The sequence below is a fragment of the Sardina pilchardus genome, chromosome 7 (assembly GCF_963854185.1).
Source record: "Sardina pilchardus chromosome 7, fSarPil1.1, whole genome shotgun sequence".
NCBI classification, from domain to species: Eukaryota; Metazoa; Chordata; class Actinopteri; order Clupeiformes; family Clupeidae; genus Sardina; species Sardina pilchardus.
The window spans coordinates 16,838,553-16,865,000 of NC_085000.1; the positions used below are offsets into that span (position 1 = coordinate 16,838,553).

The 26,448-nt window shown below is 42.1% G+C and overlaps 1 protein-coding gene across 1 annotated transcript; it reads left to right on the plus strand.

The window, feature by feature from the left end:
• The first annotated feature begins 17,149 nt into the window (after nt 1–17,149).
• LOC134087033 (neuronal acetylcholine receptor subunit alpha-2-like) lies at nt 17,150–21,551 on the plus strand. Its single transcript, XM_062540230.1, has 4 exons — nt 17,150–17,194; nt 17,312–17,421; nt 18,338–19,754; nt 21,426–21,551. Exons 1-4 carry the CDS (start codon nt 17,165–17,167, stop codon nt 21,549–21,551), a joined length of 1,683 nt encoding a protein of 560 aa, XP_062396214.1. The 5' UTR covers nt 17,150–17,164.
• The last annotated feature ends 4,897 nt before the right edge of the window (nt 21,552–26,448 follow it).

Genomic DNA, 26,448 nt, shown 5'->3' on the forward strand with positions numbered 1-26,448 from the left:
CTCCTGCAACTGTAAAACAACAAGCCCCTAAATAAACTGTTTCTGTCTCACTTGCTGTCCCATGGCTACCGAGCCCTGTGGTATGTAAACCAATTATATGTTGCAGCAATATATCGATATGTACCAGAATGTGAATGTCTGATGGTGTTTCTGTGCTGGTACACAGAGTACACACTAGGCAATTGTCCACTCAAGGTCTGGAATGTGTCCAGAGAGATTTGTCCAACCTGAATACTAACCGCACAGCACAGAGACTGATGGATGGGAGCATATGAGGCATTACTAAAAATGCAAATAATCCAGATGCATGGGCCATTCTTAGGAAAGTGAAAAGCAATGTCCAGTCTAAAAGCCCATGGCCTGAGATTCTAATCAATGGTTTTGAAAGTTTCAAAAGCGAAATGAAGTTGTTGCTCTGCGGTATACCATACAGTATCAGTTAAAAGATGTATAGGGATATCTCTGTACCGATACAGAGTTGAAGAGCAGGGTTTGGATGGAGGGCAGACGATAACCAGCTTTGTTAGAGATGAAGAGGAGGAATGTAGGCGATTAACACCGCGTCTCAAGCAAAGCAAGGGTAATTGGAACTGTCGTGATGTCAAAAAGAGGAAGCTCAGCTGGAGGGCTGTTGGCTATGGATGCTAACCACATTAGATTGATTGTTGGAGGCACTGATGATGCCCTTCCAACTCCACAGAACGTCAGTCAGTGGGTGGGTGAACACAGAAACAGCAAACTGTTTATGGGCATGAGTCTGTCCGGTAGTAAAACCAGTCTGAGCCAGTCGCTACACTTGGAGACATAATTAGCTTTTAACATGATTGGTGTGATTGTTTGAGAATAAGGGAGATGAAGTCAACTCTTTGACTGTTAAAAACAGGGACAGAAGATTTTGTGTTGTACAGTACGAGAGGGGCAGAGAGGTTGTCATTGGCTGTGTACAAACAGTACTGCCAAAGGGTTCAAAACACAAAATTGGACATGTTATGTTGGTAACGCAGCCTCAAGTTCCAGAGACCAGTGGTGTATCCTGAGTATGAGAACATTGTTTACTTTCTTGAGTTAACCGTTGCCTTTGAAAATGCAATGGAGGAAGCCTTGAAAGGAAGAAGCTAATGTATGCAGAACTGTTAGCGAAGGTGAGGGAACAAGGTTGCTAAGAACCCTCAAGACAAGTGGTCATAGGTATTGGAGAGCACAGCTGTCCTCAACCCATAGCCAAGATATTTCAAATAAATTATCATTTTCTCGCTTCATGACTTCTTTCAACCCAACGTTACACTAAATAAAAAGGTATGTGATAGGAAAGTAATCTCTAAACCAGTGTTTCTCAAACTATAAGCTGCGGAATGACAGTCTGTCACAAGGCTACTGCTGGTCCGCAGAGGCCTGCTCCTGCACAATGTCATCAAACTATGTGCATAGCCAATCAACTTAAGAATTCTTCTGTCAGTGCCTCGCCCCTGCCCCATTGACTTGACTTAACTTTGCATCAACATTCTAGAATGTTAAGTGTTCCAGCCCTTGAGAGCTTTGACTTGGTCATCCATTTCGGAACTCATTTATTCGCGTGTACCCTACCAGAGTTGTCTTGATAGAGCCTGGCATGTTCAACGCAAGCAAGTCTTGATTCTTAAATTAGGAGGAGACCAGCTTCTAACGATGCAGACTCAAACAATGAGTCAGAGGCAAAAAAACCCCATCTCCCATTCACACATGATTACAATCCCACATACTGTACATCAAAAAGGGCTTTATTTCCACCTATGAAGGCCGAGTGTGCCGTCTCATTTGTATGACTTCCTGGCTGTGACGTGAGTTTGACTCAGATGGGATATCAGGACGGGGCCCTTGAAAGCCATCCGATCCAGCCGAGGTGTCACTCATAAATGTGTTAATAACAGCAGCACCTCAGCTCAGCTCCAGACCCCCACAGGGACTCACTTCACCGCTTAATTTCCGTCTCAGCGGGTGGACCTTTCAGACTCGTCACTCACACGTCCTACCGGAGCAGAATGCCCAATGAGTCTCACTTCCACCTGCCAGCGTGAACACTAAATACCGTGAACGACAGGAATGGCGAAATCTCTCTGGCACACCATATGACACCATGACACAATTCAAACATACATCTTTCCATTTAGACCAGCGGTTCGTTCTTGGACAGGTCAACGCTGTGACAAGTCAACATGCATAAATATGTGAACTGCAGTTCTGGGCTGGGCTACTTCTAATAGTATAGTTCTTCAGAGACGCAGTGCGTCGAAACGTCTGTCGTTTGTGCACCACAATAAAAAGAGTTATTTCATCTGAGTGCTACGGTCATCTCTGGGTTAGTCTATTAGAAGTAGCCCAGCCAGCGTTTCTTATCCTGTGGTCCTGGACTGTGAACACCGACAAGGCTTGAGCGCAAGTGACACCCCTTCTACAAGTGCAGTTATAGTACGGTCAATGCAGGGAAAGCTCATCCATTGGAGAGAGGGTAAGCAAGACTAGGAGGGCAGCTCTCTGACCACACTCCCATGGTACTTCACCTTGGGCTTTGCTTTTCCTCAGCTCTCAGAGTCACTCAAAGATTGACTCATTCTCAGTATCACAGCTCAATGGGCCATTTCACACCAAGACACAATCGTTTCCTTTACAGTACATATCCTGCAACAGATATCTCATTCACACACACACACTGCTACAGTTGTAGACGTCGGTTTTGGTCTGTTCCTCTTAATTGTGTATCGGTTCTTTCCATGTCTTTTCATTATCTTCCATTGTTGAATTACATGTGTTAAAGAAGTTCGGTCTAATACTGAACCACTGAGATGTTTGAGCCCGGGGTAGGCGTGGTTATTATTACAAACTAACGCTCACTTGGTTGCCCTGCACTAAACAAACGTCTTGTAAAGTTGGCGTTGAATTACAAAGTAGTCCATTTATTTCATTCCCATAACAGGCTCCATTCGCATTAGAAGTACACAAGTGCCACGCGCAAGCGGTCAAAAACCCTTTGCCCTTCCGGGTCAAACACCTGCCACCAACATTGCACTTGCTACCTACAGTATATACAGTACCTGCTGCCAAATTAGACAATGCTTGATGTTTTAAATGGATGAGACGATTCTAAGCCCTACAGAGGGAACACTTGCAGCATTCTATCCTTGACACTCTGAGGAGAACAAAATGCTGTTCGTTTTCAAGTAATTGGTTTTCTTCACTTTTTTCTGTCAGAGAGACCCACGTGACACCTCATCAGCAGAGGGCAAGATGCCAGACAAACTGATGGGAGAACGGCCCAGACTTGGCATCGCTGTGACTGGACACAGTAGGGATCAGCAGCAGCATCTATGGCACTCCAAGAAAAAGCACAGGCTGGTCTGAGTGCTCTTGGCATGCAGCAGCCTAGAGACCTGCCATTGGGGTTCGTTTGTTGAGGAAAACATCAATAGCCCACTTTGCCCAGGCTTGTCAATGACAAAGTCTACCTGACAGCCTCGACAGAACCACAGGCTAAACTATTTGGAGAAATAGTCCAGGGCACTGGGCAGAACAATGTGTACTAATTAAGTAATTAAATATCCTGTTAAAGAAATCTCCTACACGTTGATCTACTTTCAGCCATAATCCTGGTGCACTGTCCAACTGGCGCAGTAGTAGGTCTTTTTTTGTTGTTTGCTATCGAGTGTTACAGGGCAAGGGCATCCCCAATGGATCAACATGCTTTTCAATTGTGTATGTTTTTCCCCTGTCTTGTTATGCGACCCCAGGTTGAATCAATAGCTGACGAGAAATACAATATTTTCTGCCACAAAGGCAACCAGGTTCCACAAAATTGATGGACGTTGTATCCACATCCATAATTCATTATTTGTCTCTACACTGTAACAGAGAGGAGAAAAGTATCAGAAACAATCCCAAAAATATGCATTTAACTTTTTTATAACTGCATTTATGTTTAAAATGCAGTGTTAAAATATTTCCGATTAAAAGATTAATATTTTTTTATATCTTCTAATCACTTAGCACTGTGCAGTCAGTAACTGGAAACAACTACCCAACCACACCCAAAGGATCTTAATTAATATTCTATGGCATACCCTTATGCAAAATGAAATCCACAGATAGCAGAATGCTGCAGTGTGACATAGCATATGGTACTCACTCAAGCTTGCATTACTTAAGGAGTCCGGTTGCAGCTAAACCTGGAGAGTCTCTCACATGAGAAAGAAGGGCTCCCAGGAGTCCTTGAGAAAATAAATCAAGGCCTTTGAAAATGTTAATGATGGACATAAGACATCGGTCGTTGAAAGTACTTAGAATTCTGTGAGCTTCTGTGGCGGTAGTAGTGTAGTGGTTAAATCTCAGTTGCCAACGTTGTGCCCTTGAGCAAGGCACTACCTTAAGTTGCTCTGGGGAATTTTTTTTAATAATTGACATATTGATATTGACAATAATTGACATATGTAAGTTGCCCTGTATAGAAGTGTCAGAATGCCAAAGGAAATTAAAGTTTGCATGGGCAACATCGGTGTGCGAGTTCTCTTTTTGACTGAAAGACTGGGATGCCCACGTACCCACCAGGCTCTGAGTCGTTGTCGCCATACCCTGTTTGCTCTATATCAGAATGGCAAATGAATAAAGAAAAAAAAAAAAAATTAAAAACTAACCTTCATCTGTTCATCTGTTCATCTTGGATTGCCCTGAGGAAGACTCAGTAGAGTCAAAACACGTAGGCGCTTTTTATCCAATGCAATAAAGGATCTTTAAAAATGTAGTAACTTTATACAGGACAGTTGCAGTTGCTTCAATTCTACTTATGTCCATTTCGAAGAGCACCTGATTTTTTCTTTATGTATTGCCCCAACGCAGCACTCTCCTCTCTCTCTTTAACCTTCATCAGTGTCTTAAACTACGCTGTGTTGGGTCTTTGAATTTGATGGAATTTGGACTTAAAAGTCTGTGAATTTGATGTTCAAGAAGGTGTGGGAACCCTGGACAGGCAGACCGCTGTGCAGTCCAGCCGTGCTCTCACTCACTGGTGAAGCAGACTAGCCTTGGTGTTCCCATGCTGCCTTGCGCGCAATTTCATTCACGCTGTATAAGGCAGTCTGGAAACTACCACCCTAATTTTTGCCTGAGATAGGGGACCAATCACAGGACAGGGGGGAAAGCAAGCCAATGATGAGCTATGCACAGACGGAACTGGGCATTTTTTTCAAATACGAGAAAATGAACGTTTGGTTGCCAGACCACGTCTCATTTGAGAAGTGGTAGGCGCTAGCCAGGCTAGAAGCATACATAAAAAGGGGAGACAAAGGAGTGACCTTCACAGAGGAACGAGGCTCAGCATGTTGATCCGATCTCCATTGAATCTCGAGTTTCTCAAGTTACGAAGTGGGCTTCCTATTGAGAGATTAAAAATTGCACAGACCTGGGGCAATGATTTGACTGCAACACGTACTACAGATGTGCTGAAACTACGCAATGATAGATGTGATTACGAGATTAAAAAGCTGAAAAAAAGTTGAACTAAAAATTCAAATAGAGAAGCACAGTTGTCAAGACAAACTTACAATTGTCCAATATAAACTAGAAAGTACACTGACTCCCTTTTAATTAAACTGTTGTGATTCCATCTAAACAAGTTAAGCCCTTTGGTAATAACAAGCCTTGGATTACAAAAAAAAACCACTGTCTAAATTTGAAGACAAAAGAAGACAAACAATGTGTACGAGATCACAGAGAAGAACTAAAGCTTGAATTTCTTGAATTTCCCCTTGGGGATCAATAAAGTATCTATCTATCTATCTATCTATCTATCTATCTAAAGCATAAGATCAAGCTTGCCAAACTTAATTGCAAGAACAAAATATACTGTATATCCTCCCTTCCTTCCTCCATCCTCGTCCTCACTGATCTACATAAAGAATGATGGGGCGGCAACTAATGGGATAGTCTATCCAGTGCTAGTTATAGATCAGTGGGAACGAGCCTTCGAGGACCGAGCCTCGAGGATCGAGGAGGGATGTTGACAGAGGCCCCATGATGGAGAGGGCTCCACGATCACGATCAAATGCCCAGGTCCTGCTGCTTTTGCAGAGGAACTCAATACTTTCTATGCCAGAAACGCTGGCTGGGCTACTTCTAATAGACTAACCCAGAGATGACCGGAGCACTCAGATTACTAAATAACTTTTTTTATTGTGGTGCACAAAAGACTGACGCTTCGACGCACTGCGTCTTCCTCAGAGTCAGTCAGAGGGTCATAGTACTTTCTATGCCAGGTTCAACAATGCAGATCCTGCAGAGGGGTGGATCCCACACAACTTGGGCCATCACTTTAAATCCATCTGTGTGGAGGAAGAGAGGGTTGCCTATATAATATCTTTACCCATCTCCATTCTACCAAAGCTCCTGGCCTGGATGGACTGAAGGGACACATATTTAAAGGAGTGTGCACCTCAGCTAGCTGATGTGAGGACAACATTTCCAGCTGTTCCTTGATGCCAGCTTTGTACCCAGGGCATGGAAGAAAATAACCATCAAACCTTTTCCCAATCAACCCAATGTCAAAGGGATGAATGATTTCAAACCTGTGGTGCCCATCCCCATCCTCTGCAAATGCATGGGGAGAGTTATCGCAGAAGAACTCAACACTATGGTCAGAGAGAGCTTGGAGCCACTACAGTTTGCTTATAAATCAAAGCGAGGTGTGGAGAATGCCAGTCCTGGACACGATAACAAGACACCATGACTCTCCCAACTCCTTTGTCAGGATGTTATTTATGGAGTTCTCATCTGCATTCAATACAGTGAACATCAACACTCTTCTGCACCGCTTCCAACAGCTGCAAGTTAACCCAACTCTGACACTCTGGATTATAAGGAGTTTTTACAGTAAAAGGACAGACCACAGCATGTGAAGGTAAATGGCTGGAGCTAAAAGTGGTATCGCCAGACTCAGAGAACGGCTCGATAAACTGGAGAGAGGTGAGCCCAAGGGGAGTTGAGAGCTTTGACTTGGTCATTCATTTCGGCACTCATTCATTCGCATGTACTGTACCCTATTCCGAGAATTCTCAGTCTAACCATTGATGTACAGTGTGAAAGGCACAGGCGAACCACCAGGCCAGCACTAAACTCCGAGCGTGGTAAACAAAATCGGATATTTCAGGAGGTAAAAGCCCCGGTAAGAACCAAACCAGATTTTGTTTAAATCTACACACCTATGGCTACTGAAAAATGTAAGGTTCATTTATCAAATGTTATTTTGAGGTATTAAAAAACATTGTTGTTTTACAATTTTCTTGAATGTCAGAACATATCTCATCCCAAATCTCTAAAATAAGGTTAAAAATATGGTATGTGCATGTGTGTGTTGCTGTGTGTGTGTGTGTGTGTGTGTGTGTGTGTGTGTGTGTGTGTGTGTGTTGGAGAGTTTGTGTGTATGTGTGTTATCGTGTGTGTGTGTGTGTGTGTGTAGGGTGACTCTGGTGGCCCCTGGTGTGTAAGTCATTTCAGCAGTTGGTCCAGGTCGGGGTGATGTGTTTGGAGGTGTCTGTGCCCGGCGTGGTTACCCTGGGGTGTGCAGTACATGCATGTGTATAACTACTGTAGCAGGTGGTCCATGAGGGGAAAGTTTGGGAACCACTGATCTAGGCTACTGTTAAATTGCATACTGTATAACAAAAATGGAAGGATTGCCTTTTTCATGAACATAGCCTAAAATAGCATTATCATCACATAACCCTAATGGACTAATTATTTGTTTTATGTTTGGGTTTGATTGAGTCTGTTTAGAACATGTTCACTATCCACTGTTCATATGTTCATACTTAAGGAATGGAGAGGGGTATTTTGTTAAAACATTTTTGAAACTTTAATTAAATGTTGTAGTTGTTACAAACAAGGCGTTAAAGATCCAGTAAGGGTACGGTACCGAAAAAAGTAATGTCGAATACCGACACTGAACCTCAGGAACCGGCACCGGTACCGATATCCGTTCATCTGCGATAGGTACTCAACCCTATTGTTCACAGTATATTCAAAACTAATTTTAAAAGGTAAAAGGTAGCATGGTACAGCTAAATGAAGACTCATTTGAAATAACCATACCAAACAATGTGCAAGGTTAACAATTAAATTAAACACAGGCATCTACAAAAGGAAGAGCTTTTATGGGTAATTATGTCAAGTGAGCCAAACACAAGACGTGTGGAAAACAACAGTTAATAAGACCCACCGGTATCAAAATGCAGACAAGCGTAAATAACTTCCTTTCAGCTTTCGGAAGGACCCTGTTACCATGGGGTTGTCTGCTTCCTCCTGGCAACAGTGCCTAGAGAGGGAGAGAAAAAGGCCAGTCTTTTAGTTGCTTTTACAATTGAACATTTCTCTTCTGGGGATATTTGGTCTACACAGTTGGTAATTATGGAAGACTTATTAATATTAATGCATATTAAAATATTTGCTTCCTGGTGTGTCAGATCCGGCTGATTCCACACACAAGGAGGACATGCAACCAAAGTCAACCTCATTAAACACATTACAATACCAGTTATTAATTTAGAAAAAAATATATGTTGAATATTAATTAATGCGGTGTATATCATAATCCAATATTGGAATTATAAGACAGAAACATGGGAAAAGAAGCCAACTATGGACTTGATACCGTACAATAATGGTAATAATAATACTCAATGCTGGAATTCTGCACACATATGGAGAACAGATCTGATCTGTGGAGTGTGAATGCACAGCAGGGGTTCGGTGCCTATTGAAGTGGGTGGTCGGGGTGACCTCTGCAGGTAACAAGTCTGATGGATCGCGATTCACTGACAGCTGCACGTCACGTGTGGGGTCAAAGATCAATCCTCACAGATGTGACGGCTTCCCTTGAGAAGCGTGAAAGGAGCCTGGTGACGGCATGGCAGGCATGGCAGGCATGGGGTGTCACGTCAGCCCAGGCTCCTTCCCTTTTTCCCCCCGCCGCCCGCCACACATGATGAATGACTCTTCCCCCTCGGGAGAGGGGATGCTGTTCACTGATTCCCTCTGATTTAAATGCCACCGTTCACTTGGCCATGCAAGCTCATCCTCTCCCACGTCTACCCCGTACACTCAACAATTTTTCACAATTAATTACGCTGACAATAAACACACCAACTCTGAGACTCATAATAAAGTGCACGCCATTAAGTAATCCCTTTTTCATGCAGTTTCATTGATTGCATGATATATTGCAAAAAAGGAATGGTAAAAATCTTTAAAAATGTTTTTTTTTAAATAATAAATAAATAAAGTTACAATCTGGTTTTCTGGATAAATGGAGCAAACACAAATAGAGGCACTACACAATGGCAGACAATGGCATCCTGTCACTGTTCAAACAGGGGGTGATAATGGCTTTAATTGCCGAATCATCATGACTGCTCTCTGGTGATGTGACCATAAACAGATAGACGGGCAGGCCTCCGACACACACCTGTCTGGTCAGCACTGGAAAACAAAACAAGCTTGACACCAGAGCAATCTTAAGCCGCCGGGATACACAGGCTTTCCTTTATTGAGTTGTGCACTAACTGTCATTTTTACTGCACTCAAACATCTCTGTCGGTGTTTCCATCTCTTATCATCTATGCTTACTGTACTGTATGTGTTATCCCAACCAACTATAATTTGACAACTTGTTGGCCAACACAGCCTGAAAACAAGCAAAACTGCATATACACTATCATTGTTCACTGTTGTTAAAACACCACAGCTTTAACAGGAAGAGGGAATAACACGAGATGTACACGGATGTACAAAGACTGCACTGTCAAATCAAATTGGCTTAGATAAATGTTTTGTGACTAAGATTTGTAAGACCACAGACTGTGCAAATCAAAGCCAAAGAAATGGGTCTTTCTGTTGGTGAGAAGCTCTTGTTTGATTTGCATCCTTGAAATGTCTCTGAACATTAGTCTTGCATCATGATTAATCATCTTAATGTCAGGTTGTTTTCTTTAGTTACATCCATAAGCAGATACTGTGTGGGCAGCAAAGTCTGTCAGGCAGGTAGCTATATGGAAAAGACACTCTGCATAACGTTTTGAAGCCTTTCTCTTTGTCATGGCACCTTGATGAAATATTAATGAATGGCTTTCTGTGTCAGGAAGTTGATTTCCTGTGCCTTCCATTGCCACTGTACCTGTATATTGACATATCAAATAACAATGTGCAAAGGTGTGTGTGTGTGTGTGTGTTGTGTTTTTGCAGGTACAGTAATTGATGAGTCTGATTGTTGCATATTTTAAACACCTTAGATGTTGCATGGGAACCATTTCGCCTGCCCTGATTACAAGCCACCAGCAGCAGAAGAATAGAACATTATGCATTAAAGCATGCAATAGAACACCTTTTTAATTAGTTAATTATCATTTGAATCAGATAATTGATTAGAGATGCTACTCATTAGATAGCTTTTAAAACGGCTAACACTGCAAGTCCATCATCTGGAACAACAGTTCATTGATTCCTGATATTTTAACATGGCTGAAGACAAATGCATTATTATCAGGTATTATATGGAAGTGTTGAAGAAACTTTGGTTGGGGAATAAATGCATAAAAAGCTATCAGGTATACCAATACTAAAGTTAGACATGTGTATACTGTACGTGTGTGTGTGTGTGTGCTCTCAGAATATTATCCATGAGGGCTTGCGTGTCATGAAATGGCCAAATAGCATCAATAAATTACCCAATCCATTCTGCCACACTCAAGATCATTGCTGTGCATGTTTATTCAGGCCATGTATGCAACTTGCCTTCATATGGAAGTGGGTTGTGAATTATGACCTGTATTGTGCAAAATATATTTTCCTTCCCAGTCAGGTGAATGATGACCAAGGTATTAGAATAATGTTCCATATAACTAATAAGGACACGACTCTTGACCAAGTGCAAAAAAACGTGCCCCTTCCACACCTAATTTTCCACTTGTTTTTTTTTTTTAATTCAAACTACTCATGTTGAGTGATAATCAATTTAGCACCTCTTTATCCTTTAAAAAAAAGTCCATGGAACACCATTATAATGACACCATTTTATTATTTTATAGTTAGACTACAGTGACATTGGCAAGGGGTGATATTAACCCAGGCTATTAATTATGATGGAATTGCAATGGAAAGTTTAGAGGCAGGACCTTCATTGCTTCTTCCTCATCTCACAGAAATGTACAATTCAAGGTTGAACTAATCTTCTCCAAGGAGGTTCCTCTGGTCATTTGCAAATGGTCTCTAAAGGGAGCAGCTCATGAATTTTGAACAGATCAAGATCCCCCTCCAAAATGGAAAGAAATCTTTTCTCATCTCGTTACGTTAGCGGAGATTTGATATGCAATTATGTGTTGCATCTCACCTCGTTCAGAGGCAAGAACAGTTCAAATGGATCTAGTAAATGGGTAAACACCAACTCCAGTCTCACCCTCACACCACCACAAGATTGGATCTATTCCTAAAAGGCCTTTAAAAGAACTTTAAGGGCCGGTTTTACTGAAACTCTGAATAGCCACAAAATACATTCACTTCTTACAAAATCATTCATGGCAATGCCTTTTGTCCACAAAAAAACAAATGTGTTAGCATTGTGACAATGGCATTTTGAAGAGTGCACATTCATTTTTGCACAAAAAAAACTAAACAAATTGGATGGCTGTTCCGTGGACAAAATACTGAACCCACGTCTCACTTTGCAGTCAAAAATAATTGAGTACTACTGAGGGCCTTAGTTACCACCCTAACATTGTGAGTCCATGTAGCTTTGGATATAAGTGCCTGCTAAATCTCACTCAAATTTCAGGCAGTCAGGAAAATACATAACACATCCTGTCCGTGAAGGCAAAGGCTGCTTAGACGTTCACTGATACCGAGGCCTCTGGACGTTGTTTCCGTGCTTAGAAGTCATTCTGTAACCTGGGACATATTGAACCAAAGACCTTTAGGACACTGCATACTTTCTGTAATACAGTATATCCCCAGGAATTGTTTTTTACACTTCGTCAAACACTGGCATCTATGAAAATGGAGAAATCTCATCTATGAAAGTGTTTTCTGTGTACAAAAGAATATCCATGTCAGCATTTTGTGGACATTGCAGTATAGCATGTTTTCAAAATAAATGAAGACATCTTTTGGAGCTCAGAATGTGTTTCTGTAAATAAGGTTTGTTACACTTGGTGCCACATACATAATAGCATTGTAATAGGGACTTGTTTCCATTGCACTCAGCATCTCAAGTTGTTTTGGGGTTGTACGGTATAAACTTTTTCAACAAAAAACATGTGTGCTCCGCAGGCATTTACCGGTGGCACAGAAAGCAACATTGAGCCAAAGGTAACTGGGAGACAAACAAAAATAACATGTTTTAACATTGACATTTTGTAGCGCATTAAACTAAGTAAACTAACTCTAATTAATTCATTTCATTTCATGAATTAACTAATTAATTCATTTCAAAGTATCTGCGTTGGTTTTCGATGTTTCAACCGGAAACCCAAAAAGATGGAAAGGGTAAATAGATGGCAAAACTGAGTGTGGCAGAGTCTCACCGATAGGCACATGTGTTATTTATAGGACTAAAACAAGATAAACAGGATATTCTACATAAAAAGAAAATAAAAAGAGTCATCATGATGAAGAAAATCTGTTATTACACCAGAACCCATGGACAAGAGAACCCCAAAGTAACTGAGATCATCCTTGTAATGTCTACATTTCTAAGGGTTTTATAACTAATTGTTGAACAACAACAACCCGAATAGACTTTCAACAGCTAAAGTGTTGTCTAATTACTGGAAATGTCCCCACTATATCTCAACAGCCCAAATATCAGTTAAACATTTAACTTCTCTAGTGTTCAATTGGAAACGAGCCGAGACCACGTCCTCTGTTTCAACTGCTCCAAACGAACCAGGTATGAAAACGCTCTTAAAATAAAATCAGTATACCTCTGACACTGGATAGCAGTAGGCTGCTTTGTCATTGGAAAGGACGAGACTAAAGAAAGACAAAGGAAAATAGAGCCTGATTTGTTTTTCAAAAGTATGCCCTTCATTTCCATTTGAACTCTCTCTCTCTCTCTCTGCCTCTCTTTCTCTCTCTCTCTCCCCACTGGCAGACTTACAGCACAGATGGAGCGGTCAGGACAGGTGGCTGCCTTCCTGAGTTTACTCGTCCAGCAGCTTGTCTTCTCCTCCTCAGAACTCACACTGACTCACTTGACATCGGGGATGCATTCCAAAAACAAATGATAACACACTTCTCATCTCATTATAACCACTTAAATAGTAAAGACATGCAGAGTGTCTGAGTCCACAAACCTGTAACACTCTGTAAACAAAAACAAGCCCCACACAAACCTATTTAAAAGATTGTGACACAGCTTAACTTGTTGATAATCATCAACCTATTGCACTCAATCTTGGTGTACACTCTACAGAGCACCTGTTTACCTCGTAGCCTTGGGGTTACTTTTAACTCTCACACTGCAGATGCGGTGGAGTGACGGCAGCGGTGAAGGAGGAGGGAAAGGATGAGGGAGAGAGGGAAGAGAGGGAGGGGAGGGGTGGGAGTGAGGGAAAGAGGAGGGAGAGGATGAGAGGGATCGCGAGCCCAGAGTAGCTCTCAGAAGCAGCTCTCACCTCCACGCTTAGGCGGATGGAAGTAGACTGACAGCCAGAGCAGGGATAGCTGAGATGAACCCCTCTCTGTATTAACCGGACCTTGGACTGCGGAGTGGAAAGCGAAGACTGATAGCGATTATATATATGCCACGCCATGGCAACGAGCATCTGACAAACAATAAAGAAGTCCAGCACATCTTCAGACCTGCTGGACCTGAACCAGTGCGGATGAGAGTGAGTGTGAATGGACCAGCGTACCGTAAATGGATCCGGGTGGACAGCTGGTCAGGAGCTGATGAAGTGTAAACCATCTCCACAGATCCAGATTCTCTAAGCATGAGTCCAGCCAGGAATACGTGTGCGCTTCTCATTCTCATGTCAGTGGTCTACTGCCCAGGTAAATGTATACTGTTTAAGTTCTCACTCACAGATTTGTAAAGTTTTAACATTAATAATACGCTATCTACATAATTGGATGTGGTGGTTGCCGTCTACGGAGAAACTAGTAATTGTTTTTTTTCTCATTAACATGACTGCATTATAGCTAATTGGAGTGTAACATTTGTTTCAGCACTGAATAAGTGCTACAGTTGATGTGAAATCTGTTGATATGATATGACCATAACAGACAACCTCATTATAAGCAATATGAGTCATTTAAATCAGTCTGTCAGCTATGTAAAGTTACTGTTATGTGATATGATCAAAATAGAAATGGATGTCATAAAAGGAGTTATATTTTGTGTTTGTCTGTAAACTGGTATGGTAGAAGTCAGTCAGCGAAATAGTTACTGTTATGTGATATATGATAATATAGAAAAGGACATTCCTAAAGCTGCTATACTATTTTTCTGTATGTTGGTACGGTCGGTAGAAGTGGTGTGAATAAATTAAGAACACATGCTGCTTTTATTTCACTCCTGAGGATAAAGCACAGAAAGTCTCTTTGATGTTGTACTGTTTCCAATAATCAATCGTGATTAATGGCTTACATGAAAGTCACTCTCCATCTGTCCTTGTACATCTCAAGGTTGGCGTGTTGGATTTTCTGACTGAGCAAAGGAGATTTGAAAATGTATCTGATAAGATATTGATCGATCACATCAAAAATAGTTTAGAGGACAAGTATTTAAGAAATTCAAGACACTCCCATTTACTGTGACTGATAGATTGGGTATCTGCAAAGGGTCTTTTTAAATGCTTCATCTTTGGTCCCATTCCAAAAATGATAGCATCTAGTGTGTAATATTCTTTCACCATTTGGGAAAGAGAACATTTCAGATCGACTTAGCAGTTTGTCTCAAATTAATATGATTATTTTCAAATTAGTAGAGCGTTGTTAATTTGTATAAAGTGTTAGTCATCTAACCATGGTGCAGGCCCTACATCTGCGGCTAGTTCTTATGAAGGAGTAAAATTCACAATGTATACAAATGTCTTAACAGACATACTCCACAATAATTCTATTATTCTTAGAAACTTACAACCTATACTCATGTCACAGAATAACCAATAAAGGGAGGAAATTGAAGTAGCGAGTTTCAGTCTGCTTCCTGGTTACCCACTGGAAGCACCACACTGACATTTGTTATCTACGCCAGGTCTCACAATCCCAATCTGTGTGCCTCAACGCACTGCTCCAATCGGATCGCTCCTCATTCACAAAAAACACTCAGACACAATCTCCAAATGCCACGCGGGGTCGCGGTCTGTTCTATTAGTCCCCTTACCTCCAGCCGAGGGAGCGCTATCTCTTCAGGCGCCTTTGCAGAGAGCTAACTTATTTCTCTCTATTTATAGGGTCCACAGACACTCTAGTGGTGCAATTCTGTAAGGAAGTCATTAGTCTTGAGCTAAACCACGGAATAAGAGAAAGCTGACCACAACCAAAATTACATGGCTTAAGTCCTGTAGAAGTCTGCTAAAACACCACCATATTTTATTGTTACCGGTAGAGTTCAGGAGAATCTGAAGCCTCCAATCAATCTAGCAGTAATGTAGAGCTATCTCAGCCATCACAGCAGGTGGTCTGTAATTAAATTATGGTAATGGTGGTTAATGCAGTACCCAAGCCCCTACAAGTAAACTGCACCTAGACATGGACAAGACTCATACTTTCCTCATAAAGCCATTCTTGGTTTAGTTGTTGAAAATGTCTGTTTTATGGATAAATCTTTGTGAATGAAGAATGTATTGTAAATAAATAAATGATTTTCCTTAAAATACAGGGGTCATACGTATTGGAACCCCCATTACATGTTAAATTCCCAGAGGCAGACTATTTTTATTTTTAAAGGCCAGTTATTTCATGGATCCAGGATAGTATACAGTACATCCTGATAAAGTTCCTTTGGCCTTTGGAATTAAAATAACCCCACATCATCACATACCCTTCATCATACCTACAGTAGATTGGTATGGTGTTTTTTCCAGTTAGCCTGATAGCTGGTTTGATTTGCATTGAGCTAATTTTTTACTCAATTTCCAAAAGATGATTTTATATTCCTCTTTTTAGTCAACTTTAGCAAGGGGGCAAATACTTTTTCACAGCACTGTAATTAATAACAGTTTGTGATTTTGGGGTCGAAATTACAACTGGTGTGAGACTGCAGTTTTATTCACAGCACCAGGCTCACACACCATGATGTTACCCACACAAAATGTCAAGTAATATGCCCAAATATCTGTGGTTGAAGTCAGTTCTCTTAACACATGAATACATTATGGAAAATCACAAGATACCACCCTTAACAGTGATCCATCCAACCAGTTAGTCTTAGTTAGAGATAAGAGTATTTACAAAACCCCTTTACCGGGCCATGTTTGTGTTGGCATCCCCCTGGGGTCAGCACCATCAGACACCTCACAACAAACACACTTCTCACTAATGATTCCCACAGAGGGAGGCTTCAGGGACACACAGAGATGAAGGGAACCGTATTCTCATAGCATATGCAAGGTGAAACTAATCATTTCAATAAATGAGAAATTTCACTGTGCGACGGACGGGTGTGCCTTGCACCTGGGGAACTCCCTGGGATCTGGTCTCATCTTGGTCTCTCGTCTCGTCTCTGCAGCGGCGAGGAGAGTGGCGCTGAGAGCCCACGCTGAGGAGAGGCTGCTGAAGACGCTCTTCACGCGCTACAACAAGTTCTCGCGGCCGGTGGCCAACACGTCTGACGTGGTGCTGGTGCACTTTGGCCTCTCCATCGCTCAGCTGATTGATGTGGTGAGTGGGGGGCGGAGGTGAGGCAAAGGAGGTCGTCACCTGTGTGCTGGACGCACAGTGGCCTTGCGGTTAGCAGCACGCTTGCATATATAGGGTGTTTCCCCCCAGAGAATTGGCATTCTGGCTGTACAATGCATCATTATGATTGCTTCGCCATAGCCTTAGTGAAAGGGACACTTACGATGCAACACGTGTTGCTCACACACTTGCATGATTTGTGAAATGCAATTCTGTTTTTTTTTTTCTTTTTTTCCAGGATGAGAAGAATCAAATGATGACCACTAATGTCTGGGTGAAACAAGTACGGTCTGATTAGAGTAATTGGAATTGAATCAGAATTATAATTAAAACCTCTCCTGTCAATTCCCCAGTCGTGCCTGCTAGGACATTCCCATGACAGTTTTCTTTGTTCCAACAGGAATGGAATGATTATAAGCTCCGCTGGAATCCGGACGAATATGAAAATGTCACTTCCATCCGCATCCCTTCAGAAATCATCTGGCGGCCTGACATAGTCCTTTATAATAAGTAATATTCTGCTTTCATTCTTCCTTTTTTTTATATATCTCAGCCATATCTCTTTCAATGATCAGAATGTAGTCATACCTCCAGTATGCTCTTGATTACTAGGGGGAAAACAGTGAGATCTTTTGATAGGAAGGAGATAAAGTGGAGACAAAACTGAAACTGGCCAAGCTCATATCTCCACACGCTCTATATTATAATGGAGCGCTGCTGACAACGGACTTTTCCTTTATTTTGCTGATGTGAGTGACAAGGAGGGCAGCGTGGTAACTAAGGATATGGCCCGCCATCATTCATTGCACTTATGGGAAATGGCGAGGGAAAATGAGCCCGCTTGAAGTGTTACCAAATCACCCTGTCTCTGTCACAGTCCAGCCTCAGGGACCTGCTCTTTATTGCGATTCATATTACTCCAGGGCAATTTAACAGCTGAGGGGCCTCAACAGAAATAAATCTGTTACAATAGATCAGACATACCACAGCCTAGATCTAACTAAAACAACATGAGAACAAGGTTATTCAAGGATGTCTTAGTTGAAGTTAATTGAAAAGGCAGTTTGGCAGTGCTTTGATCACAAATTCATTCCAGCATTAAAGAAGCGGTTCCACTATCTGCATGTGTTGCCCTGGAAGCAATTCCTAGAGAACCATTTTGAACACATTACATGCCCACTTAGCATCTGTCATTAACAGCGAATGACCTGATCCAATAAGAGATAGTGGAGTTGTTCATTTACTGTAGTGTTTAATTAGATTAACTCTGTCCAATAACTTGCCAGGGGCCTACCATGCCTTGTAAGGGCCTATTTTTGTTGAGACATTAGCCTTGGATTGCTCTCTCCTTTGCAAGCACATTTTCTTTTTTAACAACGTGTCTTACCATGTATACAGTTGACAAGATTTGTTTTCCCCCTTTCAGTGCTGACGGAGATTTTGCAGTGACTCACCTGACAAAAGCTCAACTTTTCTACGATGGGAAAATCAAGTGGATGCCTCCGGCAATCTACAAAAGCTCCTGCAGCATCGACGTCACGTTCTTCCCCTTCGACCAGCAGAACTGCAAGATGAAGTTCGGCTCTTGGACGTACGACCGCGCCAAGATCGACCTGATCAGCATAGCCAGTAACGTGGACCAGATGGACTACTGGGAGAGCGGGGAGTGGGTGATTGTCAACGCCGTGGGGAAGTACAACAGCAAGAAGTACGAGTGCTGCACTGAGATCTACCCGGACATCACATACTCCTTCATCATCCGTCGGCTGCCGCTTTTCTACACAATCAACCTCATCATCCCCTGCCTCCTCATCTCCTGTCTGACCGTGCTGGTGTTCTATCTGCCGTCCGACTGCGGCGAGAAGATCACGCTCTGCATCTCGGTGCTGCTCTCGCTCACCGTCTTCCTGCTGCTCATCACGGAAATCATCCCGTCCACGTCGCTGGTCATCCCGCTCATCGGCGAGTACCTCCTGTTCACCATGATCTTCGTCACGCTCTCCATCATCATCACCGTCTTCGTGCTGAACGTGCACCACCGGTCGCCGCGAACGCACGGCATGCCCCACTGGGTGCGCTGGGTCTTCCTCGACTTTGTGCCCCGCTTCCTCTTCATGAAGCGCCCACCAGCCTCGGGCAAACACAACACGCGCAAGCTGATCGAGATGATGCACAAGACCTCCGGGGTCTCCCAGGCTGCGTGGCAGGGGCAAGCCTTTCTCACTAGCCACTTGAGCCACCAAGAGATGCAGGACCACCAGCCCATCTCACACCACCTGCTGGAGCAAAGCAAGCAACAGGAGGATTTCCAGCCTCAAGCGGTCTTCCAGAGGTCTTCCTCCAACCAGTACTCCATCCTTCAGGAGGAGCTGCACCGGCTAGGCCTCACCACAGCCTCCTGCAGCTCCCCTTCCTCGTCCTCCTCCACCCTTCCCCCAACGTTTGGTCCCCTGTTTCACCACCTCCCCCTCCATAAGGAGAGAGAGAGCTGGGCATTCCCTTCCAAGGCCCATTCAATGCAGCACATGTCTGAGGAAGGTGGGAGAGACTCCCAGACCCAGAGGGCCCCAAGACACTACCATTCCTGCAACTTCCAATATGACAGCCTGGGCAGGGACTGCGCCGCTGACAAGAAAGGGACAGCAGAGTACATGGGGGAGGAAAGGCCATTCAAGCACCATTTGCACTGTAACTCCAATACAACACATGCTGGCTTACCAAAACCAGAGGCCCAGCAAGCAGCCCTGAACCTGGCCACCACCATGTCTCCTTCCATGCAGCAGGCCATAGAAGGGGTGCAATACATTGCTGACCACCTTCGTGCAGAGGATGCCGACTTCTCTGTAAGTCCATAAAGCCACATCTTTACTGCTGTACTGTTTAGATGGGGCAGGCACATTTACAATATATTTGGGGCAAGTGGCATGATGATATGACAGTGTAATAGCAGGCTAAGTCAACAGTTTAAAGTTTAAAGTAAGCAGAAAACTACCGAGGTTTCATCACCTGACAATAGCCCCTTTCACATTCACCGAATTTAACGCTAAATCAGCCGAATTTAACGTTAAGGCTGTTCCTTTCACATTGACGACACGGGGTGGGGAGTCAACCCGCCTCGGCAATCCAACCCGTCTCGGGGGGTAGTATCAGAGCCGAGCCGTGTTGAATATGAAAGGAACAGAGGTCAACCCCGCTATTAGGGGTGTGTGACTGATGACGTATTTGGCCAGGCAGGAGGTTAAAATACAGGAAACACACAAGAGACTAGGATAACTTTAGCTGCTGTGTCCATAGATATATGTGTGTCCAACAATCACGTTTTTTATGCTGAGAGTGCCCTGAATCTCCTTTTCTCAGCACTTCGGTCAAGTGTTTATTGTTGCTAGGTTACCAAAACCGTCTGCTGCGTCTCTTTAGAAAGTTTGCCTAATGATAGCTAACTAGCCAACGAGCTAACTGTCAGAGCAGAAGTTGTTCAGGACTCAGCACACTGAAATATGACTTCGACAGACAAAAGGACCTCATTTGGCATTCAAATAACATAACAAGTGGCCCGCCATCATTTGGAAGCTAAACCACGTAGAACTAGCATGACAGTTGTGTTTATCAGTTTATCTCCGACGTCCAAGGCATGCTTAACGTCATTGTTCACTCCCAAATTGCGTGTGACGTGCTGCTAGGCAACGCCTCCCATAACTCGCCTCTGAAACCGGCTTCAGACAACCCCGGGACCAGAACACGTCTACCTTTCACATTGCGAAATCCCCTGAACCCGCTATTTCTTAAACGCTAATGTATCGTTTCTGAATGTGAAAGGGGCTAATAATTCATCAAAATGCCATGAAAATTAAATTCACCACACTTAACACAATATTCATATGCACAAAAAATATGACTTGCAATGAGAGAAAAGTAGACACAGAAAAGTACCGTGTATTTGACAAATGTAGCCAAGCTGGGATTTCTATTTGCAGAAATGCTTTCTGCTGCAAAACACAATGCTATTGTTTTGGTCTGAGAGGCATTGTGATGGTAAATGTAAATTGGGAGCCTCTCGCTGGAGATATGGGTAAAACTGCATCACATTACGGGGGGAGCCAACACAGGCGCAGAGCGTTAACTCGTCTCATTCACTGAGGAAGGAGGTGTTGTTTCCTGTGCATACAGTCATGGAAAAACATGCCGTTTTCAAGGAAGTTGAGAAAAAAACAAACAGCATAATGCAAGCATTTCAGCATAATTTAGCAGTGTCAAGAGCAAGAGTAGTCCTTCAACTTGCAAATGGCAAGTAAACAAGTATAGGTGCCACATTTTCAGAGGTTGGCTGCTGTCTCAGGCTACACACTGATGGTGTAAATATTTCATCAGCCTGCCATGAGTGACGGGTATTTCCTTAAAGAAATCTGGTCATCCACAAAAAATCAATTTAGTTTAAAAATTGAACACTGAAACGATGTACCATGAGAATTGGATAACTATTTCATATCATTTCTTCCTCTCCCTTTCTCCGACAGGTGAGAGAAGACTGGAAATATGTAGCGATGGTCATTGACCGCATCTTCCTGTGGATGTTCATCTTGGTATGCATTCTGGGAACTGTTGGACTTTTTCTACCTCCCTGGCTGGCCGGAATGATTTAGAACAGAAAGATGCTTTTTTTTTTTGCTTTGGTAAATTTGTTAGTGGGCAAGGCCTGATGTCATGATTGTCCCTTGAGGAATCTGTCCGATGAAGGAGAGCTTTTCATAAACTTTTCTTTTTATATGAATAAAAAAGTAATCTGGGAGCATTCTCTAAACTGATGAAAGGAACAAATGATCCATATGAGCTGAAGTACAGGAAAGTCATGACATTTTCCTCTGGATTTTCTTCTTTAATGGCAATGGAAAAGAACACTAGTTAGAACAATACATGGAAATATTTCCTTCCAAAGGAATCTAATTATATCTTCGATTCACAAAATCTCAAAGTAATACTTAGCAATAATAGGATTAGGAAATAATTAAAACAAAAAATACAATTTGGGATTGTTAGAACTGTTGCTGAGATGCAGAAAAAGGTTCTGATGCAATACACTCTATTACTTTGATCGCAACTTAAACTAGAAAAGCACTCAGAGAGTGCAGCTACCTCCGCCTGCATATGTTCTTCCTAGGTTGTCATACATTTGAACCTAAACTATTCAGATCACCACCACGTGGCCATACCATGCCATTACACCACTAAGCGAAAAACATAAACGGCTCGGGAATCCCGAAGGTGTTACGGATCACTCCCAAATTGTAATCGTTTCTTCCTTGGGTCATTTCTGACCTTCCCTGAAAATTTAATCGATTACTTTTTGAGTTCTCTTGCTAACAAACAGACAGACAAACAAACGCCGGTCCCCGATGAAAACATAACCTCCTGCACCCTTTAAAACCTAACTCTGCACACTTTAGTCCTTTATGTAAGTTTCAATAGCCGGCCTAAGGACTGAAGTGTGCAGATAGTTTATTTAGAAGATTCTCAGTTTTTGTTTTGTCTGGCACCTTCTTTATCGTGAGTGCGGTGTAACCACTGATCTATAAAGTTCTTTATAGATCAGTGGGTGTAACTCCTCCAAAGAAGTATTTGTGTAAAACAGAAAATATTGAGAGTATTCTGTCTGGTCCGTTCCTCCACTACATATCACTTTTGGTGCCCGAGAGTGTATTTACTTCTTGACCCCCACACATAGCCACCGACATGAGTGTGTTGCACTCTGCTCTCCATGTTTGATTACGGTTATGGTTACAGTTACGTTGCTTAGTCAGACGCTTTTGTCCAAAGCGACAGATGACATTAATTACATAGATCCCATTGATTTCAAAACAACCGTGCACACCACCACCAGACTCTTTCGCCTCCGCCATGTAAATCACAATAAAGTTCTATTTTGTCAGTGCTCCTCAATCAAATCATTGTTTATGGAATTTTGGTCACTTGGAAATTGGTGGTGTGTGTGGGCAAGGGACAAAAAGTGACAGTGTCTACATGTAGTCCGCTTTGGATTTCAGAATTATTTTTGTCTGGCTCACCCGTATCAGGCACATTTTTGCACTACCCTCTCTAAATCATAGACTATAGTATAGGTCATAACAAAACTGGGGATAAAACTTTATTTTATAGGCACTCTTGTATGCATTGGATGGCTTATTCATGTCTATATTCCTGATAATTTCATGTAAAAACACTAAGATATGTTTAGATGTGAAATGTCAGCATTACGCTCACAACGTATATTGTACAAAGCTATAGCATTTGTACAAAAAAAAGGCAGTTGAAGTTATTTGACCTGATTTTTCTGTTTTGAGCTTTTGACCCCAGTATTTTGAAGTAAAATTATGGGTCTGTCAACCACTTAATGGACACAAAGTCACCACTCAAACAAATAATGAGCATGTACTGTATGCATATCTAAATGATTTGAAGTTTGCTGGAACTGTGGCCAATGCTTGTGACTATGTTCAGATCAGGTAGCTCTTTTGTTTCCACATACAGTAATGAGCCAATTTCACAGTGTCCAGGTGTATGGCCTAGTTGATGTTAATGATTAATTGGCAGGGTAAAGCATCTTTCTGTTTCTGTCTTTCCTATAGACTGAGCTGTTCCAGAGGAAGTTAGTTTAACTTTACACAGTGGCGACATCTTGTGAAATAGGCTTATGACCAAGGCACAGCGTGCACTTCTTGCATGCAGACAGAGGTGCTAATTACGCTTCCTTCCTACATCTGGCCCTGACTCATACTGTGCATGCATCAATGGAGAGGACTTGAACAGGCATGTGCATGTACTGTACCAAAGCTGCTCTTTTCTGTCAGTTTTACTGACTTTCATGTTACAGTAGAGTAGACACATCATCCTGTTGTAAAAAAGGATGTGTTGTTGTCTAAAGGCTTACACAAAAGGGCCGGGTTTCCCAGACTCGTTAAGAAGCTCTTAAGTGCTAGGAACTTCTTAAGAGTGCTCCTAAGAAGTTCTTAGCACTTACAAAATCTGGGAAACGCGGCCAATGCTGGTGACACATACTGTAGGCGATTTATGGCTGGCGACCAGCAAAATTGAACAGAATCTACTGAAGTGAATGTGGCAACGCAAACAGCAAGCGGAAGGATGGCCGTCACTACTGGCCCTTTCTATTTTTCAGGCCAATTTTGATACATCATAACAGAAAACAGCCGTCTGGCCAGTGTTCGACAAGGGATTGCGTCGCCAGTTTTGTGTCAGGCAGATACGATTGAAAAAGGATCTTTGTGTGTAGCGAAGCGATTAACAGAATTCCGTCGTCACTGAGACCAATTTGGGCTAATCTCTCTAATATTTTAACTGGCCTGTATTGTATTATTCAAATGTACAGGAGACAGCCTCTGCTTAAGGGGCGGTCAAAACAGCACAGAAATGTTCCTGGTCCTGTCCATCACACGTTCAGTGTACAGCACATATTGGATTTCCTTTGTCTTAACATTGAATGGTTCATTGATCTGTGTGCATGGACATTCCACAATTAAACCGCAACATTAAACAGCTCTTTAGAAACATTCTGTTGTTTTATAATATACAACATCCTTAATCTACAAAATTATGACTTCCAAATTTGAGTGGTCTGTCACTCTGTCAAGTGTGTGTGTATATTGAAATATTTGTAATAAAAGCTGTATTTTCATCATGATGAATGATGAACAAGGTAGATGCTAATGACATGTCCTTACGTCGATGCTTCCTGTGATAAATGGTATTGCATTGTAGCATATTTTGAAAACCTACTTTAATGTAATTTATGGACTGACTAGTCTAACAGATATATGCACACACACACCATTATATCATCTGGTAAAAAAAAAAACACATCTAATCTGTGGCGCATGCATAGTAGAACATAGAAACAAATGTCACTAACATGTGGTAGCAGCCCACATCAAGGCCAATAATACTAACGACACATTCTCACAAGCACAACAATAATCATGGCAATAATCATGGCAATTAACAACTGTGTTACTACTCGCGTTACTACTACTTTTTAATTCACTGTAAATGTCTGTATGTTTTGCCTTTAGACATTTCAAAGTTGCTTTTAAAAGTAATGCAAGAGGGAGGGAGGTTTTTCACAAACCAAGTGAATCTCTATTGAGCTGAGCAGCCTCCCATACACCTTTAGCCTACAGTATATTGTCTTTACATGGTAACACTAGAAAAGCACTCAGAGAGCGCAGCTATCTCCACCTGCATTTTTCTTCCTAGGTTGCCATACATTTGAAACTAAACTATTCAGATCGCCACCACGTGGCCATACCATGCCATTACACCAGTAAGCTAATTAAATAAACGCCGACAGAATCCCGACGGAATTACGGATCACTCCCAAAATGTAATCGTTTCTTCCTTGGGTCATGTCTGACCTTCCCTGAAAATCTCATCGAAATCCATCCATCAAATTTCTGAGTTATCTTGCTAACAAACAGACAAACAGACAGACAAACAAACAAACAAACAGACAGACAAATGCCGGCCGGTCCCCGATGAAAACATATACCTCCTTGGCGGAGGTAAACAAAGCATTTAAGGACAACATGTTGTTTATGTGCTTTTAAGCAAATTTTAAGTATTTTAAGGGTTCAAAGATGTATTTTATGCATTTTGGCAAACTTGCTTACACATAGGCCTACAGTACACATCCATAGTTCAGCCAGTCAACATTGATACTGTATTTTGGAACTCCACAAGAAATGTCCATGACTGTAGATGGTCCCCTTTCACTTAAATTCCTAACATAAACCAAAAAGGCAAATGTAACTGTATCTACTGAAATGTAGTATTGTTCAATATGCCAATTACCCTGGAGCCTGTTCCAAAGCTATTTCTCTAACCTTGAAACTGTTCTAAATCTCACCAGATTCCCTTAGTCCAAACAAGCCTTTGAAGGACACTGTATAAAAGTTGCCCTGATCCAGTAAACAGAGATGTCATGGTAAGTTTTGCAACTCAAAACAACTCAAATGATTTTGGATAAGATGCAATTTGTACAGTAAAGTAAGATTACAACAACAATTTTCATAACCTCCTGCTTCAACAAAATGACCACCCTCAGAGACACTCCCCCCCCCCCCCCCCCTTCTGTCCAAATAACACTACTTGGTTCTCAGTGGACTGACTGAAGAAACTGTATGCTGAAATACTTTTATATTCACGAGTTCAGCTTGAATTTGTAGCTAATGTAACCTTATTTTTAATTTGCTGTTACTATTTTTGAACTAGGGGTCTCTGAAAACACACTCTCACACCCAAGTCGTCACAAATGGATAATCTGAGTATCCCACAGACAAGTTGATAGAACCAGAACTACTCCTTATAGGTTTGTGACATGAAATCCAGGCTCTCAGATCACATCATTTTGAGACCCTAACTAACCCTTGGATCACTGCCAATCAAAGGAGATAATACTGAGCCATGACCGTGACCTCTTCTCTTGATTGCTGTGTATAATATCAGACTGCATGGACATGTTAACAAGGTTAA

What these genes read in the sequence shown, in the direction of transcription:
- LOC134087033 (XM_062540230.1), top strand. Translation starts at nt 17,165, where the DNA reads ATGATGACCACTAATGTCTGGGTGAAACAA. An exon ending in GACATAGTCCTTTATAATAA is followed by an intron (nt 17,422 to 18,337) that starts GTAATATTCTGC and finishes TCCCCCTTTCAG; the next exon opens with TGCTGACGGAGATTTTGCAG. An exon ending in CAGAGGATGCCGACTTCTCT is followed by an intron (nt 19,755 to 21,425) that starts GTAAGTCCATAA and finishes TTTCTCCGACAG; the next exon opens with GTGAGAGAAGACTGGAAATA.